At 33.0% G+C, this 22,581-nt stretch overlaps 3 protein-coding genes across 3 annotated transcripts; all 3 read left to right on the top strand.

The window, feature by feature from the left end:
• Positions 1-2,896: 2,896 nt before the first annotated feature.
• LOC100784119 (putative calcium-transporting ATPase 13, plasma membrane-type) lies at positions 2,897-6,380 on the top strand. The gene has a single exon (XM_006584815.4). It carries the CDS (start codon positions 3,204-3,206, stop codon positions 6,162-6,164), a length of 2,961 nt encoding a protein of 986 aa, XP_006584878.1. The 5' UTR covers positions 2,897-3,203; the 3' UTR covers positions 6,165-6,380.
• A 1,505-nt stretch (positions 6,381-7,885) lies between these two features.
• LOC100806201 (AMSH-like ubiquitin thioesterase 1) lies at positions 7,886-13,977 on the top strand. The gene is made up of 14 exons (XM_006584814.4): positions 7,886-8,215; positions 8,678-8,742; positions 8,896-8,971; positions 9,051-9,200; positions 9,375-9,469; positions 9,666-9,771; positions 9,841-9,887; positions 10,215-10,545; positions 11,059-11,148; positions 11,549-11,611; positions 11,702-11,776; positions 12,194-12,256; positions 12,614-12,666; positions 13,685-13,977. The coding sequence occupies exons 1-14, from the start codon at positions 8,105-8,107 to the stop codon at positions 13,857-13,859; spliced, it is 1,500 nt and encodes a 499-aa protein (XP_006584877.1). The 5' UTR covers positions 7,886-8,104; the 3' UTR covers positions 13,860-13,977.
• Positions 13,978-17,937: 3,960 nt separating this feature from the next.
• On the top strand, positions 17,938-19,496 carry LOC100783585 (uncharacterized). Its single transcript, XM_003532469.5, has one exon. It carries the CDS (start codon positions 18,465-18,467, stop codon positions 19,176-19,178), a length of 714 nt encoding a protein of 237 aa, XP_003532517.1. The 5' UTR covers positions 17,938-18,464; the 3' UTR covers positions 19,179-19,496.
• The last annotated feature ends 3,085 nt before the right edge of the window (positions 19,497-22,581 follow it).

Below are 22,581 nucleotides of genomic sequence, written 5' to 3'. Positions count from 1 at the left end.
ACATTATTATTTATTTTATTAATATTATAATATATTTTTATTATTAATGTTTTAATTTTTATTTATAATCTATACTAATAATAAAAGAAACGCTAAATTATAATTTTGGTCTCTTAAGTTTTTCAAATTCCTAATTTTGGTCCCCTTGATTTTTAATTATAACATTTACTCTCTCTAGTTTTATAAATTTGTGATTTTGGTTCCCCTAATAGATTATTAACTAATAATTGTAATTATTAAAGATGTTAAATTAAATTATAAATCTTTAAAAACTTCAAGAAAATATTATTAATCCTGATGTGATGTTATTGTATGTAAAAGATCAAAATCATTAATTTATAAGATTAGGGGCTCAAATGTTACAATTAAAATTAAGGGGATCACAATCACATGTTTGAGAAACTAAGAAGACTAAAATTACAATTTAACCTAAAATAAATACACTAATTTGATTTATGTGTTCCATTAAATAATTTTACCCTTAAATCACTTCTTAAACTTCCATGTAAACAAGAATAATTTTCTAAACAAGAATAATTGTCCGCTACTTTTATATTGTCCATTTTTTTTTCTTCTCCTTTTTCATTAACTTTATCTAACTTTTGTTTTTTTTTTCTTTTTTATTTTATTATTATTTATAAAATTAGAGAGAAAACCCCATTTAGTCTCCTTTTTTTTCTAATGGACATTTTTATCCCAAGAGTTATAAACTTCAATTTAATTTACATCTTTTCAAATAGGTCTCACCAACTACATATACATTTATTATTTTCAGTCCAAACTTAAAGTGTTTGTTTTTGCCCTAGTAATAATAATGTTAGTTATTATTAAAACTATTTTTTGTTATTTATTATTATTTTTAATATTTATTTATTTTGAACTATTCTCCTTATTTGAGGAGAATATTTTAGTTCAGTTCAATTTAATTTTCTTATTATTCTGAAATTGTATTCTCCTTGTTTTGAGTTTTCCTCTTTCATTTACCTCATATTTTTTAAGATCAATATAATATTTGGATTTATTTACAATTTTAGGTTCAGTTTACAAGTTAGTTCTATGGAGTTATTAAGTAATTAGACACAAGTGTATTAATGTGTTAAAATTAAAGTTGAATCTTTCAGAAAATATTATATGAGTTGATCCTCAATGAAAATAATTCTTAATTAGATCTCTTGATAAAAAAAAAAGTTATTAAACTAAAAGGTTCATTTCTTTTTATGAACTTGAAAGATTAAGACAAAGAAAAGTTATATGAAATTGATTTAGGTCCAAATCCAAATTATAAGATGATATCAAAATTTATCCTAATAATTATTTTTGATGATGAGTTTGCCTTAAATACAAATGTTCATCTTCAAAAAATTTCTAACAATTATTGTTGGGCCTATTGAGGTATCCCTATGAGGTTATTGAACTTATTTCTCTCAACTCCATTCATCCCACATTGATTATGTTATTATCACATTAAAATATATAAGTGATAGACAAATTAGACCTTATAAGCATATTGTGTTATTATCCCATTTTGTGTTATTATAAAATTAAGTCCAAATCCAAATATTTAAGATTAACCACTTCTCATTATTTAGATCGATATGACATTTATTACCAAATTATCTTTTCTCGAATTAGAATTGTTTCTGAACTCCCTTTATCTTGAGAGAATGGAGGAAAATATTCATAACAAGGAAGTTGAGTGTGAACAATAAAAATACATTTTTTTAAATAAAATAATGTTATTTCTTCTTATTACAAGATATTTCAAATTCAAAAGAAAAATTCTTATTAATTAGATTTGACATTTATTATCAAATTATCTTTGCTCGAACTAAAACTGTGTTTCTCAACTCCATTAGTCTTTGGAGAAGGTAAGGAAAAAAAGCAAGGAAGTGAGTAGAACAAAAATTCAAAATTTCTAACAAAAATAATGCTTTTTTTTTTTTTTTTTAAAAAAAGGAAGCATAGTTATATAATTTTATTCAAAACGCGCGTTTGAAACAATACACGAGGGGATGTAATGAAATTCATGAAACCCTTGTTAAGTTATGAGTTTCAAGATTAACTTGTCTCTTTACAATACCCACTCTAGAGTTGATAAAAGAAAAGAATTGTTGCAACAAAAACAATGCTATATCTTCTTTTTATAACATATTTCAAATTCAAATCGTTTCTATAAAGATTTTCCCATTAATTAGATTTGAAATTTATTACCAATTTATCTTTGCTCACATTAGAATCGTTTCTCAACTTTTTTTTCTTATCTTCATAGAAAGGAGGAGAAACAGGAAAGTTGAGGGAAAAAATAAAAATAATACAAATTTTTGAACAAAAATAATACCATATCAAATTATCTTCTTATTACTGTAAGACATTACAAATTTAAAAAATATTTTTCTATTAATTAATTAATTTTTCATTTTTTATCAAATTATCTTTATTTGAATTAGAATCCTTTCTCAACCATCACTTTCAAAGAAAGGAGAAGAAAAAACAAGATGAGTGAGACATAACAAATACAAAATTTCAAACAAAAGTAATGATACATATTCTTATCATTCTCTCATAAATTTTCCTATATACTAATTAAAAACTCATGAAATAACAAATTAAATATAGATAATATCTGAAAAATAGTATTTATAATATTTACTCTTTTTATTTAATATACTTAGTTGACTTTATAAAAAAAAGAAGATATAAAATTATTCCTGAAACAGTCAAACAAATAGGGTAAGTATGGTCATAATTCATAATTAATTATCTTGAAAACCAAAAAAAGAATAAATAATTATGCATACATATTTTTTCTGCTTAACAATTATGCATACTTATGCTGTAAGGTTCCGAAAAGAAAATATATATACATCGTAACCAACCAAGATAATTAAAAGGCGTACGCGTGAATATGTACCGAATCAAGCGAAATATCGAACCAATTTTAATTTCAATTTCAAGGCAGGGATTGTTACGGGAATAAGTGGTAATTGTAAGGGGAAACTTCAAGGAAGGAAGCAAAAGCATGAAATTCTGCGTTATCTTATGAATATCGATCATCGTTGAAGCAATGGATTGTTATATTAAGCCATGTTTGTCACCTTGTTGTTTCATCATTAAGTCCTTGAATCTGACAGAATCACACTACCTTTTTACCTGTGACATCAGAAATCTTTATCAGCTTTTTTGTTTCTTGTTTGACCAGAGTGATGGTGAGACCCTATGCAGCATACCCCATGACATGCAAGAAGAGGTGGCGAATGGCTTTGAATGCCATCTCTTTCGTCAAGACTCTTCACCATCTCTCCAACAAAGCTTTTCACATCAATACCCCAACCCAGCTCTTGCGCTCCTTCTCGTACCTTTCCATTGGCGTTGCTCCAGAAGAACCCTCCTTCAACAACGTTGATCCCAAACTTCTCAGCGATATGGTGAGGGAAAAAAGCAGCGAGTCTCTCACCCAACTTGGAGGCGTCAAAGAACTCGCCAAACTTCTTGAAACCGACGTGAAGCGTGGCATCAGAGACATTGATAACCGAAAACGTGTCTTCGGTGAAAACACGTTCACGAAACCTCCATCCAAAGGTTTTCTTTCTTTTGTCCTAGAATCTTTTAAAGATCCCACTATCATTATTCTTTTGGTTTGCGCTGTTCTTTCACTTGGCTTCGGCATCAAGCAACATGGCTGGAAGGATGGATGGTACGATGGAGGAAGCATCATACTGGCGGTTGTTCTCGTCATTGTTGTCTCTTCCGTCAGCAACTTCAACCAATCTAGACAATTCCAGAAGCTTTCAGCGAAAAGTGACAACTTAGGAGTGGAAGTGGTACGAGGTGGTAGACGCCAAAGGGTGTCAATCTTTGAGGTGGTGGTCGGTGACGTTGCTTACTTGAAGATCGGTGATCAGGTTCCAGCAGATGGGGTGTTTTTAGAGGGTCATTCGTTGAAGGTGGACGAGTCTAGCATGACGGGGGAGAGTGACCACGTGCATGTGAACGGTGACACGAACCCTTTCTTGTTATCTGGCACAAAGGTCACTGATGGTTTTGCACACATGCTTGTTACTTGTGTGGGTATGAACACTGCATGGGGTGCCATGATGGGTTCCATAACGAGAGAGGTCAATGAGGAGACACCTTTGCAGGTGCGTCTCAACAAATTGACTTCTGCTATTGGCAAGGTTGGTTTGTTTGTGGCTGCAATTGTTTTGGTGGTGTCTATGATACGGTACTTGACGGGAAGTACCAGAGATGACTTTGGGATCCGAGAATTTGTTCGGGGAAAGACTAAGTCTGAGGATGTCATGAATGCGGTTGTGGGGATTGTTGCTGCGGCTGTGACAATTGTGGTGGTGGCTATTCCAGAAGGGTTGCCATTGGCTGTTACTCTGAATTTGGCTTATTCCATGAAGAAAATGATGAGGGATAATGCCATGGTTCGGAGAATCTCTGCTTGTGAGACAATGGGGTCTGCTACAACAATCTGCACTGATAAAACAGGTACACTTACGTTGAATGAGATGAAGGTGACAGAGGTTTGGGTGGGGAAAAAGGAAATAGGAGGAGAAGATCGTTATTTGGCGCCAAGTTTAGTTCAATTATTGAAACAAGGGATTGGGTTGAATACCACTGCAAGTGTTTATCAGCCGCAACAAACCTCGCTGCCTGAAATTTCGGGCAGTCCTACTGAGAAAGCGTTGCTTTCTTGGGCGGTGGTGGATTTGGGGATGGACAATATTGATGAAGTGAAGCAGAATTGTGAGATAATTCATGTGGAGACGTTCAACTCTGCGAAAAAGAGAAGCGGGATTCTGATGAGGGAGAAGAGAGGGAATATGAATATGAATATTCATACACACTGGAAGGGAGCTGCTGAGATGATATTGGCTATGTGTTCAAATTATTATGACCATACAGGTGAAGTCATTGTCATGGATGATGGAGAAAGGGTTCAGATTGAGAACATTGTCAAGGGCATGGCAACCAAAAGTTTGAGATGCATTGCCTTTGCTCAAAAGAGCTGTGAAAAGCTTGAAGAGACGGGACTAACGTTGTTGGGGATACTTGGGTTGAAAGACCCTTGTAGGCCAGGAGTTGAAGCAGCAGTTGATTCCTGCAAGAATGCTGGAGTGAAGATCAAGATGATCACAGGAGATAATGTGCACACAGCAAGGGCCATAGCCTCTGAATGTGGGATTCTTTACCCTAATAATGATGAATTGGATGAAGAGGCAGTGGTTGAAGGGTTTCAATTCAGAAACTTCTCACACGAGGAGAGAATGGATAAGATTGACAGAATCAGAGTCATGGCTAGATCGTCTCCATTTGACAAGCTTCTGATGGTTCAATGCTTAAAGCAGAAGGGTCATGTGGTGGCAGTCACAGGTGATGGCACAAATGATGCACCTGCTCTCAAGGAAGCAGATATTGGACTTTCCATGGGAATACAAGGAACTGAAGTGGCAAAGGAGAGTTCAGATATTGTTATACTTGACGACAATTTCTCTTCTGTGGTTACCGTACTAAGGTGGGGAAGATGTGTGTACACAAACATACAAAAGTTCATTCAGTTTCAGCTCACGGTTAACGTTGCTGCACTTGTCATCAACTTTGTAGCTGCTGTTTCTTCTGGCAAAGTGCCTCTTTCAGCTGTCCAGCTTTTGTGGGTAAACCTGATAATGGACACTCTTGGAGCTTTGGCCTTGGCCACCGAGGAACCCACTAATGATCTCTTGAAGATGCCACCTGTAGGAAGAGTTGAGCCACTTATAACTAGAGTTATGTGGAGGAACCTCATTTCACAGGCATTGTATCAAGTGCTTGTCTTGCTGATCTTACAATTCAAGGGAAGATCAATCTTTGACGTCAGTGAGAAGGTGAAGAACACCCTTATTTTCAATGCCTTTGTCCTCTGCCAAGTCTTCAATGAGTTCAATGCAAGGAAGCTGGAGAAGAAGAACATCTTTGAGGGGCTTGGTAAAAATAAGTTGTTCGTGGCAATTGTGGGCCTAACTGTAATTCTTCAACTAGTGATGGTTGAGTTTTTGAAGAAGTTTGCCAATACTGAGAGGTTGACTTGGGAGCAATGGGGTGTTTGTGTTGGCATTGGAGCTTTGTCTTGGCCAATTGGTTTGCTGGTGAAGTGTATCTCAGTTGGTCCCAACAAGTAGCTAGATGGCCAAGCATAGAGAAGACTTTTATTCATTTTTTTTTCATTAATTTTGCTTTTGCATAGTACATTACAGTGATCTTTTATAGTTTGCTTTTACATGTTTCTTCATATATGCTGCTCTAAAAACTAAAGGACATCCTTCCTTTTACTATTGTCATTCAAGCAAGTCAATTTGTTCTGTTATTGGAGTGGACTGTTTTGTTCTAAAAATTAGTTTGATCGTGTCAGAATATTTACTCAAAATAAACCGTTCTCAAAAGACCTAAGAAGTTGACTGTTTTGTCAAAGGTGCTGATTTGAATAATCTAACTTAAAAACTTTTTGAGTGAAAGCGGTGGGGTTTTAAAGATAATAAGGCCTACCATGCTGTTAAGTCTTAGATATTTGGAGCTAAAGGATTGTTCCCAGTGCATTGTCTTGCCTTTGTAATATAGGATCAGTTTATTTGACTGATCATATCTTAGGCTATAAATTTCAGGATTTAAGTTTGTCTTATTAGAAATAGAAAGCTCGTGATGTTCAGTTTACTATGGCAAAACCTCAGGCTTAAAATTTGTTATGATGTAGGTAGGATGTACCTATATAAAGGTGCGTGATACAAAAATTCTAGATCGATAAGAAATCTGGATTTGACTTTTGATTGCATTGAAGTTCATTCTAGTTCGTGTCATTTTCTCTGGCCCTTACTAAATAATTAAGAGCTCATATAATTTTGAATTGTGTTTGTTATTACTTATCAATGGCCAGGTACAAGAAGGAGCGCAAGAGGATTAGGGTATTGATGTGAAAAGCTTTCTTGGAGATGGCATTCAAAACCATTTGTCATGGAGTAATAATATACAAATTCTCTCACTCTTTTTTAAACTCTTAACGAGTATCTTTAATTTCTTTATCTCTCTTTCATTATGTTATATCTTGATACTTATAATATCTATATATTTTTTTTCTTTTTCATTTCTCTCCCACTAAGTATATAATGGCATATAGAGTATCCGCGAATACTTTTTCTTAAAAAATTGAGTTTTATTTTAAATACTTAAAAAAATCAATCATGTTATAAATTGTAATAAGTTAATATATATATATATATATAAAATTACATTAACGGTTTGCAAAAATTAAACTCATCATTTATTTAAATAATGTTAGCCAACCAAATATGCATTAATATAAAGTATAAACTAGTTAAAATTTAGGGCATGTCCTTTATGGAAAAGACAGTCTAACATTCTAACTCTTCTAAACTTTTTATCACCTATTATATAAGGGATTAACGCATTATTATGCACCAATTATCGTAAATCAAGTATCAACGACTTTTTTTTAGGATATACATTAGATACACATAATACTACACGTACTATACATGATATGATATTTTTCATTATCAAATTATAATTGTGAAATATTTATTATATTTATTAATAATTAGTTTTCATATTCAAACACTATTTTTAGTAAGGTCTATCCTTTAATACTAGTATTTTTTAATCTCAAAACTTAAATCCAAGTTATCACCTAAAAAAATCGAGGCCAGTTTTATTTGAGTCATGATAATATCGGTATACATTTTGTTTTGTTTTGTTATAAATCACAATTATCCTCCACAAATCCACTTAATTAAGAAGTGATACATAAGAAGTTAATGCAGTACACGACATGATACATAAGAAGTGAAAAGCATCTCGCACCTCGCATTAAAAACATAGGTGATGTAACATCCTTATTAAACAAAACTGACGCAAAAAGAAGACAACAAATATGAATTACCAATTTTACCCTTAGGAGAAACGAAAATGACATGACATCCTCTGATCTGATCTGTGTGGCGAAGTCGCCCTTGACGACGACTCAGCGAAGCTGAACTGAGAGTGGAGCTTCGTCCACAGGGAAACGCATAAGCATATCGGAATTCCGGGGAAGAAAGAAAGAAACATAATGTGTTCTTCGGAGACTATCAACATCGCTGCGAGTACACAGAAACTTGATGTTGATAATCGAATTGCTCTCCGCTTCTACTACAGAATCGCCGATAATATCCTCAAACAGGTCTTTCTCCTTTACACCAACCAATTTTTAGATTTTGTAACTTTTCATTTTCTTTTTGTAAGCATATAGGAAGAGGATGGGGACAAAGATAGGGTTCACTGCGATATTACAATTTTCACTGGTTAATTAGTATTTGTGACTAATATGAAATTATTGCATGCATGGATTTCACTATCCAACTTTCATGCTATGCTATTATTATGTTTGGTTTTTCCTTAAAGTCATGTTTGATTATAAAAAAAAATGCCATGTTATGTTTTGCAGCTTTGTGTAACTAATAATTCAGTCTTTGTTCTACTGCTAATTGCTTGTACTGACATTTCATATTTTATTCTCTGCTCCTGAATTTATTATCCTGCTTTATTATCTTTTTAATGTGGTAATGTTTTCTTTTCAAGATAAAATTTTCAATATTTGCTTTGCATGACCTCTTAGCTCCAAATATTGGTTTTGCTATTGCAGGCTGATATCTTTCGTGCAGAGACAAATATTGTTGATCTGTATATCATGCTCCTAAGATTTTCCAGGTAATACTAGATGGTCCTTGTATTTTTTTTTACTCATAAATGGCGTGTACTGTCTTCAGCTGAATGGTTTAAAATATGCGGACAATATTATATTCTATTTCTTATTTTTGCCATCAAACTGAATCGAGGGTCTTTCCCCTTGGTTGATGATAGTTTGGTCTCCGAGACAATACCTCGTCACCGAGATTATAGATCATCTTCACAAGGCAAAAAAGAAGCTTTGAGAAAGGTTAGTTTTCATCTCTTCTTTGGATGATAACTTGTTACACATTCTTGGATGTAATCTGATTTTAAGGTATTTGCTATAGAAACTGTTACATTCTGTGAATGAGCTAGAGAAATTGAAACCGAAGGTGCAACAGAAGATCAATGAGTTTAACAGCAGGCGAGCATACCAACACAATGGGTGGGAAAAATATCATTCAAATGATTTTATGGATTTTTCTCCAGCAAAAAAGGTAAAAGTTTCCTGAGAATTTGCATTGAAGCTTGTAGCTCATCAATAATAATCACAAGTCATTCCTTACAATTAAATATGTACTTTTGGTTGAAAGCTTTTTGGCTATTTCTATGCTCCCTAACTCCTCTTTCAAAGAAGTTTTGTATCAATATGCTATTTTATATGTAACCAGGCAGTCATACCAACCACTGGAGAGTTTGTTTACCAAGGATCAAGGGGCCAGCAGTTTTCTAGTGCAAGGCCTGTGGAAGAGAATATGAGGAGACTGTAAGTATTTTACATTTAGACTTTTCCTTCATATATTATTGTACTTGCTTTCTCTGCAGGCATGAAGTTATGCAAAGGTTTTGTTATTCTGTTTGGTTACTTTGATTGTCATACTAGAATTCTGCATATGAAAGTTGATAGTGTTAGATGGACTTTTTTGTTTGATATCCCTGGCGATTATGCTTGCTTTTTGTAGATCTCTAAGTCTCCCATGTCCAAAGGAGGAAACTCTCTCTAGACATTCTGTTCTAGGTCCCAATGGGCTGAAAGGGCAGTGGCGACCACCTGCAAGTGATAAAGGGGTATGCTTGGTATTTTGCTGTCTTTTAATTCTGTTCAAAAACCATCCTGAATGTTCTATCTGGATGTAGGTTAGGTATCCAACCATCATAGATCTGTCTCCAGTTGAAATTCCAAGGTTATGGCCTATTTAAGTTTCTGTTGTTTCTTTTTTATACTGTGTATTGCCTTTTATAAATAATGGTGCTTTATTTAAAAAAGGGGTTTGATTTGATGTATAGTGTAAAATTTGAGGCTTGTCAAGTTATCACCCTTGATGGCCCTCAAGTTATATAAGTTGGTTAAGCTATTTGACATCCCTTTTCCTATTCCCTTATCCCCTTCCCCTCCCTTCTTGGATCAAAAAAGAAATGTTATTTTCTTTGATGCACCTTGAGCTGGTTTATCTTTTTACTTTTTATATTAACTAAGTCCATCCTGTTGGATTCCCTGTCTGAACAAACAGCCTTCAACATTCCTTGGAAGATGGATCTCTGAATAAAAAAGATAATAGCATTTCAGAACAACATAAATCAGATTTAGAATCAATTCTTACCCAGAGTGATGACTGCAAGGCAAAACATGCTGATGAAGCTCCTTCTCTTATCTCTTTTGAAGCAACAGAAGTCCATGCTCAAATAGAAGTTACCAGACAGCCTTCTCCTCCACCTGTACTTGCTGAAGTAAAAGATTTGGTTCCTGCAGTGTTATCTCATGTTAATGAGGAAGGATGTAAGACAGAGATTCTAACATCAGATAGTATTGTTCGTGCTGAGTCTCCACTGCAACTACACATTGTAAGAGCTAATAACCTCACTAATTGGATATTGTCCTCTATTCTTGACAACAAAATACCTAACTATGTATTATTAGTTCATAAGTGATGTCATTTTATTGAAGAGAAAATTTTGTTGGGAGAATCACCACTAGCTTTGTCAATTCAAATGATCATCTGGTGAATGTTTTCACCAAGTCATTGAGAGGTCCTCAAGTCAGTTATATATGTAGCAAGCTTGGTGCATATGATTATACACTTCAGCTTAAGGTGGAATATTAGAAATAACGTAATTATAATAACAATGTAAATAGGACAGATTATTTGTTATGTAATTATGTTAAGGGAAACTATATATTCTTGTATTTATGACTCTTAATATAAATATATGCTCTGGTGTGTAATTTTACACAGAATTCATCACATGCCATTTTCTCTCGTTCTCAACACTCTTTTTTAGGTTCATTTATGGGGAGGAATAACTATGTTCGTTTTGAGTGTTCCCTATTTTCCTGATAATTGTTTCAATGTGCAGTCAACTTCTATGATGGAGAGTTTTATGAAGCTTGCCAAGTCAAACACTGATAAAAATTTAGAGACTTGTGGAATCCTTGCTGGTTTGCTTGTAAGTGATTTTCGCATTTTATTTTTGGTCTTGAAGCAACAAGCAAGGTAGATCCTAGATGAGCTTGGGACCCTAATATATGCATTAACCTCATGTTTTTTTCCTCTTGTATTAAAGGTTGTGCATTTACTATCTTAGAAACAAAGTTAACCTATTGCTGGATTCCCAGTAGCCAAAAAGAAATTTAAACTTGTGTTATAATTTCATGTTATGTCCATAGCAACAACAATTTGTGGACTGTCTTTTAGTCATGTGTGTTTGGGCATGCTTGCTATACACAACATATTTTTATACACTGGGCTGTAAATTTTTCACTGTGGTTGATTTTAAATTTGGATCTATCTTCTAGCTTAAATCGTGGGATATTGATTGCTATTTTGCTAATACTACTGGTCTGCAGAAAAACAGAAAATTTTATATTACCGCTCTAATAATCCCAAAGCAGGAGGCAACATCCAGTTCTGTAAGAAATAATTCATCATAATCCTTTTGAGTGATATCTTTTACAATGATTTATTCTAAATTTGTTACATTTATTGTACTTCTTGAGCAGTGTCAAGCTACAAATGAAGAGGAGATATTTGAAGTACAGGATAAGCAATCTCTTTTCTCCCTTGGGTGGATCCACGTGAGTTCACTTTTCTGCATGTGGGCACTGGTTATAAATTGCTCTTGAACTTGTTGAGCCTTTATCACTATTTGTGCCACATTTGTAATTGGAGGAAACAGATTGTTTTTTTTTTCCCTTTATATTTCCCAACTTCCAAAGAAATATATAATTTAATGCAGAATGAAATTTTTTCTTGTTTAGTCTATAGTCTCGTTGAAAAATGTTTGGACACTCTTAATGCTCCATTCTTTACTCAGTTATTGGGTGAAATTTCATGTGACCTCTACTATTAAAATGTGTGCCCAATAAAGTTTGTTGAAACGAGAATGTTGTTAATATTCTTCAGTTTCATTTGTATTATATCCAAATTTCTTATTCTTAATTTGCTAGTCTTCCCATGTTGCAACACTGATATATATAATTCTGCATTGCCAGACACATCCTACACAATCTTGTTTCATGTCATCAATTGATGTACACACCCATTACTCTTATCAGGTGAGTTCAAGAGAGTTTTCTTAAATTTTACTTGAGATTGTTATTTTGTTTGCCTTAGTCTTTGAGATATATTTTTTTCTATTTGCGATGAGGAAATGGTTGGAAAAGAGAGAAGATCTTCTAGTGGAAATGTTGTATATGTTAGTGATTTTGCTACAATTTATTCTTCTATCATTTCTGTTAAAGATGGGATTATTTGTAGTACCCTAGAGGCCTGTCTCTCTCTCTCTCTCTCTCTCACACACACACACACATTTGTTATGCTTTCAATTACTAATCAAGCTAAGTACATTTTATTGTTCTTGTATTTTCTTTATATTTTTTTCTTTGCATCTTATACAAATCTTGTCTCTATAGATTATGCTGCCAGAAGCTGTTGCAATAGTTATGGCACCAACAGACAGTTCAAGGTAAGATCGTGTCTCAAAATGTATTTGTCTTGATGTGGGAAAATGGCAAAGAAAGCATATCCATAAAAAAATCAAGTTTTTGGTGAGACTAAATTTTGTATAACTATCAAGCATTTGACTGCCTTAGACAGTTAGAGTAAGGGCTATTTGTACTAGGAATTTCTTTTATTCACTAGAATTGCATGACTTGGCTTGAAATCCTAGGATCCCTCATTTGTAAGTGATCAGTAATCTCATATAGGAATATTTCTAGAACTATAATTCTATGATAATTCTAAATTTTTTCAATAGGTTAAACTAATCACTTGCCCCTATAGACCCTGTAGATGACACTCATTTAGGAAGTAGCTCCTGTATAATGATAAGTTGGCTATTGTGAGTTGCTAAGAAAATATATGACAACAGAGTCTTATTTCACTAGATAAGGTCGATTACATAGATCATACAATGTCATTCAGCCAGTGAAAGATCAAAGTCTCAAGATGTTATTTACCGTGAGATTCCTTTTGACAACTTCTTCCAATTTCTTTTTTGGTCTCCTCTTCATTGGACTAAAAAATCATGCAATTTACTCATTTCACGGTGCCTCCTTTGAACATGTGTAAACTACCTTAACCGATTTATTGTCATCTTTTCCTCAATTGGTGCTATACTAATCTCTTCAAGTATACAATCATCTTGTATCCTGTCTTGTGTGACCGCATATCTATTTAAGCATTTTCATTTCTACCGCTCTCACATTTTTTCTCGTCATTTTAATGGCCAGCATCCACCCACTATTATAGAGTATAGGCAGATATGATGTAACAGTACAATAAAATTTGTCTGAGCTTGGTAGGTAATAGGTATTTTGTGATCATAAATCCTTTCTCCAATTTAGCTGCTAAGAAAAATATATAAAAAGATAAAAATAAAACATTAATATAATGATTGTGCCTCTCCTACGTCAGCTTGTTAACTATTATTGCCGAAAGATTGTCTATTTGGAAGTGACTTGTATCTGTTTACATGTATACAGAAGCCATGGCATTTTTCGGTTGACAACCCCTGGTGGAATGTCGGTCATTAGACAATGCCAGCAGCGTGGCTTTCATCCACATAATCAACCTCCAGATGGTGGTCCCATTTATGATACATGTACAGATGTTTACATGAACCCAGATTTAAAATTTGATGTCATTGATCTTCGATGAGAAGGGTTATATCACCCATGCATGTTCATTATTTTGGTCAAATCCTGAACTTTCTATGATTGTTATATCCGCATCAATTAAAAGTACCTGGTAGCTCCAATTTATGGGGTGAATCAAATATAAAACTTCAGCTTTTGGACTGTTATTACTATTAAAAAAAAATACTATAATTTTATCCCATTTTTTATTCACAAAAAGTCAAATACAATTCTTTTTAAAATAAATTAAAAAGACTAAATAAAATAACCAGGCTGGTATTATTTTCAGATTAATTCCATGGATAATTTGAACAAAAAAGATCAAGAGCTATGTATTCAGACAAGCGAAATTTCAAGTTTAGAGTTGTGATAAAACCAAAAACAACTACATATTTATGAATTGAAATCATCACTTTTTAAATTTTTCAATGTTTGTGTTCTCTGATCCACTTTTTGTTTGTGTTCTTATTAGTTGCTTATTTTAAATTTTAATTCATAACTTCTTTTTTTGCTGAATTCGTAAAGCACCCATCACCAGAAATTTTTTAATTCATAACTATTCTGATTGTTCTTGATTAGTTTAAATAATATTAATTTGATTGTAATTTATTCTGTTTTAATTAATGCGATCATACACTTACTGGGAGATTCTATCACTAACAATTGATAAACAAGTCAATGTTTTCTTTGTTGGTAGCAAATCATAACCGATTGACAATATGTTTAATATGCTGCTTTTTCATGATCTCCCGGTAAATGCTGAGGAGTTACCGCTTCATAATAGAAGTTTACAAATGAGCATTTAAGCATTTTCTCAATTTTTTAGGTGACATTAAGTTAACTCTTAATAATCAGAATTGTTAAAAATAAAATAAAAATCAAAACGTGATGTTGGACTGTTTGGCAATCCTTGGTTCATATTTGAAAAAGCCATTCTCTTGAAATGAATGAATACAATAATAAAACATGGATAAAAAAGTTTGATAATAATTACTGATAGAAGCGACAAAATTGGTCAGTTCCATGGAAGTAGGTGAAGCTACTTTCAAATTAAGAACTAGCATGAAATTTGTCAACTAGATTAACCTGAAAAGACTAGTCTGTACTAATGTTTAAAATTGTCTAGAAATTTGAATGAAATGTATTTATTATTATGAAGATCTTTCTACTGTTTCGTTTGTGATGGAGAAATTTTATCTTGTTTTTGAAAATTTCATCAGGAGAGAATGGTGTTTTAATCCAAAGCAGAAAAAGTCTCTCATTTTTTAAAAAAAGAGTAGAATTCAAACTTCAAATTTGCGATTTATCCTATATGAAACTTTGTCTTACTCTGGCCAACTCATAGAAATTGATAGAGAAATTTTAACATAATCGGTAAACAGTGATTGTTACATTAGTTTGCTGACGTACTTAGGATAATGAAATTAAGTTTGGTACAATGATACTGAAGACAATATTGATAAAAAAAAAAGATAATAGAATAATTAAATGGGTTGTGTTCCAATCAATGCAGTTAGGCTTGTGCAGTTTATTGTTACTTTTGTTTTAAGTAATTTTTTTTCTAAAATATTCTTTTCATTTTATATATAATAAAATAATAATAAAGGTATTCTAAATATTTGTTTAAATAAAAATGACAAAAATACATAAGGCTCCTAAGAGTAATAATAAACACTCCTCAAAATAATGAAGAAAATAAGGCTAGATGAAGTAACGTGAATACGTGATGACTTGAAGAAGAGAAAAAGCCTAAAAGAATCACAGTTATCTTCAATTTCACATGCAAGAACTTGAGTTTAAAGAATTTCAAACTTTCGGTCTATTACTAAATTCTTTATTTTAATTTTGATGTTATAAAAGTCTATTACTTTAAATTTTATACCACAAAATTTTTGCCTTAATTTTGTAAGAGTAATTTATTTAGATAAATTTTATTTCTTATTTTACTATTTCACATGAAAGAAAACCAATTAAAATGAATGACTTTATCATTAAGTTGTTGGTACAAGTGGACTCAATTTTTTAAATAAGATCTTTGATTTAAATCTTGTGAATGAAAAAAAAAATATTTAATGTAAACTCACTCACAAATTTAAGTACTAGAACAAGAGTATTTTTCTTCCATTTCTTCACACATGAACGAGACAACTATATATAAGGGCACCACCACCTCTATAATTGGATGACTCTATGCTGGAGTGATGACATTTTACTTTCTCTTTGGATCCACTAAAGCAATCACGTGCAAGTCTCTACATCATTTATTTATTAAAATGAAGATTGGTCACACTCAACGAAGTGTACAGCATTTCTCAAACAGATTATGATTTTGGTTACATCTTTTCTTGCACCAAACAATTGTTCCTGTTAAGACCAATATTTTGGGTTGATGGATGCTTTGTGGGGTTCTTCAAACAGTTGGTGAGTGGGTTCCCATGCTGTGGGCATCGGAAATAAGGACTACTTTGTCATCATCAAGCCTCTGGGTTTTACTCATTGAGAGATTGATTAATCACATGGCAACTTGTCAAAAATGGGTTTTCTGTCTTTGTGAAAAAAGGAACGTTACTTATCTGTCATGCAAGAATTTGCTCATCTAGGTACCAATCCTATAGTTTTATCTCTTCTTCCCATCCTAATGCTTGCAAGACAAAATTTAGATGTAGTGAATTTCTATATTATTCTCTGACTAGAAGTGAAGTTTTGTCTTATTAATACTGACATTTAAATGTAAATTTTGATTAGGTAGATTATTGAAGTAAAACTTCAATTCTAACTAGATAAGAAAATACAACTAATACTTTAACCTCAACTCACCCTTACAATAGAATGAAGGTTTCAATATTTCCAACTTTGACAAGTCACAATAGACTTGTGTCATACAATACAAGTAATGTTCAGGTAAATAATTATTAAGTCAGTATCATCCATAATTTGACCAAGTTATTGCATATGTTTGGATAATGCCGTTTTCGCGTCAAATTATAATACGTGACGACTTCTTTAGAATATAGGAAGGGCGTGATAATTTAGGAAGGTTTTTGTGGTGACAAGTTTTATTAGATTATGATTTTAGGGATTCGGTCCTTAACACGATGTTGAATAACAGCTTTAGTTTAAAGGTGTTGGTCCTTTCTAACTTAATCCACTTGTTGAACTTTTGTAAACAGAAATTAAAAAAAGTAATGAAGGCAGAGTAGTGGTCTAATTATAATTTTTTTGTACCCTAATCCTCGAGTCCTTCTTCAATATGTTAAATTTAGTTAGCAGGTAGAACGTTCTTTCATTTCATCAGCTTCATTTTTAATAACGCAATTATAGAAAGATTTAACTATCAAATTTCAAAGATATTGAAGTAACGAAAATTCTTTTTCCATTTTTAAAATTTCTGTCTATAGAAACTCTAATAATTTGACTATGCTTCAAAAAATCTTGCAGATATTTATTTATTTACTTTTTTTTTGGAATACATAATGATATACTTATTATTATATCTAGTGATCATAACCAAGATTGTGTTAATCGGTGAAGATTCTTTTTATATTTCAGGGGGAAAAAAAGAAAACGTATTTAGTATAATTCTAATCATGGAGGTGATTAACCCAGAAAGATTACAGTTTGGTCTATCAACGTGTTATATGATTATTCAAATTACTATTAAATATGTTATAAGGAATCATTCTCAAATACAAGGAACAAGAGATAATTGCACACCTGGAGCTAACCTAATTTATAAATATTTATTTGACAGTCCTTCACCATCTAAATGATTTTTCAATTATATAATAAATTGTGATTGTTTACGCTTTATGTTAGAGAAGAGACAATTAATGTTCATCCACCTTAAAATTATATAAATATGACGGTGGAAAAGAATATATAGCTTCATCGATGGTTGAGATGAGTACATCCAAATTCTACACATCTTAACTTAACTTAAAGTACTTAGTCTAAATAACACTGGATTCAGTCTTTTAAACCAGATAAAAAAAAAAAAGAATTTCCCATTAAAATAATCATTAGATTATTTAATAAAAATTAATTAATAATAAAATTAATAAATACACATCCTATCAATAATATGATAAAAAAATAACTGGATAAGTTTTGTCGGGGGGACTATTTTAGAGAAACTCCAAACATATTCCTTCAATTCAGCAGAATTAGATCTTGTTTCAGTCACATACCTTTAACCTTCACTGACTTTGCAGTTCACATCCTTTTTTTACAATTTCCAAATTGTCACACATTACATTTTCTCTTTTTTAAGTCATATTCTGTGTCTTCCTTTTTGTTTCTATTCAGAGAAGAACATTGAATCTCCTTTGATCTTCCAATTTTCACAGAATATCTCTATCCTTTGAAAATAAAATGGTTACCCACGCTCTTCCTTTTGTACACTGTATCTGGATGCCTTCTGTTTCCGTGTATTTCTGACTTGTAAATCAAAAGCAACCCCATATTTTGATTACTTTCAACCAATAAATCTCTCTTCCCTTGCTTTGCTTTTCACGTTTGAATTCTTTTCCTTGCTTTATTCTCCTTTCTCACATCATCATCATACCTTGAAGTCCACCTTGATTTTTGTTTCCCTCTTCAATTTTCCTAATTGGTGGGAACTGTGTCTATGTGTTCTAAAATAGTTCCCCCTCGTTTCTCTTTTTCCCATGATGTCGTCTCTGAGCTACAAAAGCAACAAGATGTTCCACGCAAAGACACAATGCTTCTTGAGTCAAATCATGACTTTGAGTTCAGCACTAGCAGAAGAAGCCTTGAGTTTGAATCATCTTCTGCAGATGAGCTTTTCTCCAATGGGGTGATCGTTCCCATTCAGATGCAGAAAAAGAGAAACACTACTAGGAAACACACCCTTTATGGAGAAGCTCCATATATGAGACTTCCTCCACTTCCTTCTAGTGTTGACAAAATAAAGAAAGAGAGCACTAGAGAAGTTCTACATGATAAGAAAACTTACTCCACCTCTTTCTGGGGTTTCAGTAGAAGCAAAAGTCTCAGTTGTGATACAAAGAAAAGTTTGATGTGTTATTCACCTCCTTTGTCAAGGAGCAATTCAGCTGGTTCAGTGCCACAGCCAAAGAGAGTGAGTTCAACCGGGCATCAAGCTAAGCCACTATCATCTTCAAGCTCTTCTACCTTAAATTTGTATCCTATACAAAGGTCTCATTCAAGTAAGAGTTATGGAGGATCTTATGCCAATGGTCTTTGGATTAGTCCTGTTTTGAACCTACCAACTCCTTGCATTTCTAAAGGAAGTGGTACTAGTCTCTTCGGGTTGGGTTCTTTTTTACGTGTTGGGAAGGCCAAGAAAAGCAACAAATGATTTGATCATGTCATGGATTAATTGTTAATTTTGCTTGGCTTGTCAAATTCGTCATTGTTTACTCTGATCAGTGATCAATAGAGGTTAATTAGCATGGTACAAAATGAAGTTGATTATGTTTATGCCAAGCTAATTATTCGGAGGGATAAAAAAAATCTTTGATGGTCCTGCAGATAATAGGGTACAAGCTTGTTGGGCAGAACAATGGGAATCTGTCCATTTTTAATGCTTTGTCCCATCTTGTTTTCTGTGATGAATCCTCCAATAAATGGAAGCTTTTGTGGTTAGTGCTTGTTTAGATTAACCCTTATTTATTTATGAGAAATGCTCTTTTGTTCAACAACTAACATTTTGTCTTTAATTGCATAACATATGACAACTAGTGGTGGAAGTTTCATGGACACAAATTCTTGATGAAACTTTAACTTTTGGAAAGTTTGTTTGTCTGAGCCTTTGTTAGCTACTAACTCAGCTAATCATGGGCCATCCTTTGATTTATCTACGGGCATGCATATGCTTAGACTATGCATTTAATTTGGAAATATACTGAATGCTCCAAATTAGTATGTGCTATTTATTGGACAACCAGCATTCGTGTCATAAATGGTGAAATTCCAATTAGACAAGCTCGAGAATATGGTTAATCATATGCTGCCAAACAGCTGACACACTAGAATGGGATTCCTATCACTACCACTCCATTGTTTCTTGCGGTTTTAACTTTGAATTAGTAATATTGTTTCACATCAGCGGTCCTGAGTAAATTAAGTAATTAATGCGTGAGTTATCCTTGGAGTAAATTTAGTTCAGATGCAATGTTGACAAGATAATGGCATCCCAAATGGTCCTAAAATTCACTTCACAAGACCAAAAATCTTGAATCAATTAACTCGTGATTAGCTTTTTGGGGGTTATAAACTATAACCACGATGGACTTCAATGGAAATTGGTTTTCTGATAAAAAAATTTATACGTTTTCATTTTATATTAGAATTAAGTGAGCCTTGTGTGTGTTTCTTTTTGGGACCAAAGAATGCGTTGTATTATACATGTAGATGTAGGGCATGTGTCTATGCGGTGGGCTTCTCCATCCTTCCTCGATTTTTAGGATTTTATGGCATCATATCCATGAAATGGACTCGTTGAAAAAAAAATCCTGCAAATGGACTCACGACATCGAAAGGACATAACTACAATTAATTGGATGGTATTGTCTTCTTTTATCTTCACATGGATTAATGGCCGTGATTGTGACCTATACTATGCTTTGTCCTTGTAGATTAAATTTCTTCACTAATTACAACCCTAAAACCTTGACTTGAATATATTGCACAATCCCCTTCCTAAGTTCTTATTAATCTTTTTAAACACTTTTGATTCAGGGATAAATTAAATTGTTCAAAGTATATCTAAGTGAAGATAACGCTTTTTTACCTTCTTTTTTTTAGACTCTTACTATTCTAGGAATTCTTTGTTTACTATACTAAAAAAATAATATCTTTATTAACACACAAGAAGGACAGGAAACAATGTTACATAGACTTTGCTAGGCTAGCTTTTTCTTCTTATCATTCTGTTTGGATTGAGGAGGCTCCATCCGAAATCCAAGTTCTTGTAATTTGTAAACCATGATGTAAGGGCTTCCACAGCCTCTTCTTTTTCTTAATACAACATGGTTTTATTCAGACACACACACACACAAAAAAAAAAAAAACAATATCTTCAAATAAAGCATCCCACCTAATTACTTGAAATATTTATAATGAGTTTGGACATACATTATAATTTATAAACACTGGCTATAGATTCGCGTATTTAGGCAAAAGTTACATGCAATAGTTTTGATTAGATCCTTTACATCCAAATACACGACAAGTACTCCACTAATAAATTGCTTATTCATTTAGAAATCGTCTTAATTATCTTCATTTAGGAGGCCAGTCCTTGCTCCTCATTGCCAGACTTGGCCTCCATCATCTCGTTCCATTTTTATTTTCTCTCATGCTCAAAGAACACCTCTTCTAACCTCGCTCACCTTTTTACTCTTTCGTTAAAAATACTTAAACTTAATTATTCTTCCTTGTGAGACTCCATTTAATTGCCCTAAAGATGAAGAAAAGGTGTGCAGTGTTTTATTCTTAGGTGTAAGACTATAAATTACTGCTAGACTTCGGAGAGAGATTATATAAAAACCTTGCACAGAGAAATGCTCTAGCTTCAGCTGTTAGACTTCGGAGACAGATTATACAAGAACCTTGCACAAAATGCATAGATCACCGTGCTGTTGTGTTCTTGTTCGTTGAGTTCCAAAAATTTCACTTATAATTTTTCACATGACCCATTAAATTGGGCATGACATTGAGGTTTGTTATTGAAATTTAATTATGATGTTTAGAAGTTTGTTTAGAATTGGAATAATAATTTTAGTGTGCGTTTTGTAGGAAGGAAATAAAAAAGTAAAAAATAGAGTGAATGAAAATAGAAAAGAAAGAAATAGGATAAATGAAAATAACAAAAAGTTAAACTTCATTTGTCAATGAGTTAGACTTTCCATTTATAATTAGGGAGGGGGGGTGTCATTTTTCATGTTGTTACTGCCCCTTAATCTCTTTTGAATGTAGCTGTTAGACTATAAAATAAAATGGAACATTCTGACAATTATACTATGGACATTGGACAGGATTGCTGATCTAAACCTTGAGGAACATGCCTCAAGGTTACTGCTACATATACAGTTCCTATCGCTATATTGTTATTCTTATTCCATAAATTTGTAGGTCAAAGTAAAAAGGCATATGCTTTCTAGCAAAGTAGTATTTCGGGCGGGGGGAGCAGTAATTGTCCTGCCTAAGAAACTTATATGGGTAAGCATGGAAGAGAAGAGATATTTCAATGGAAGCTCATCATGATGTTCCACTCTGAAACCCAGTTCTAGTCAATCCGGGAGGGGGTCACATTCATCTGTAAGCGGAAGTGGATTCTTTACTAGAACTATGAATCTGGTTAGGTCACTTTTTGGGATAAAAGTTGGGGAACGTCTTCCTGGCGATTACGTGCGTACCGATAGTAAGGAAAATTGTGAGCCTTTTTTCTGGAATATGATGATGAATAATACCTTGAGACTATTTCCAAGCAAAGTAGGGATGGTAATGAGTATTTTTCTTTTCTTAATATAAACATATACTTTTCTGGGCGGGTTTGATAGGAATTGTTGGCTTTTAACCCATGATCATTTTTTGCATGCGACAGGAAAAAATCATCAACCTGGAATATAAATATGCATCTTCTAAGTGATTATTATTTTCGGAGATAAATTGCTCAGCGTGATCGCAGCGCAGTCAGTGAACTTAAATGAAGTTAACGATCAGAAGAAAGAAACGAATAGGAGCTGCAACAATATACG

The sequence above is a fragment of the Glycine max genome, chromosome 8, assembly GCF_000004515.6.
Source record: "Glycine max cultivar Williams 82 chromosome 8, Glycine_max_v4.0, whole genome shotgun sequence".
Lineage (NCBI taxonomy): Eukaryota > Viridiplantae > Streptophyta > Magnoliopsida > Fabales > Fabaceae > Glycine > Glycine max.
Note: the sequence above shows the minus strand (reverse complement) of the source record. Positions and strands in the feature narration are given on the sequence as shown.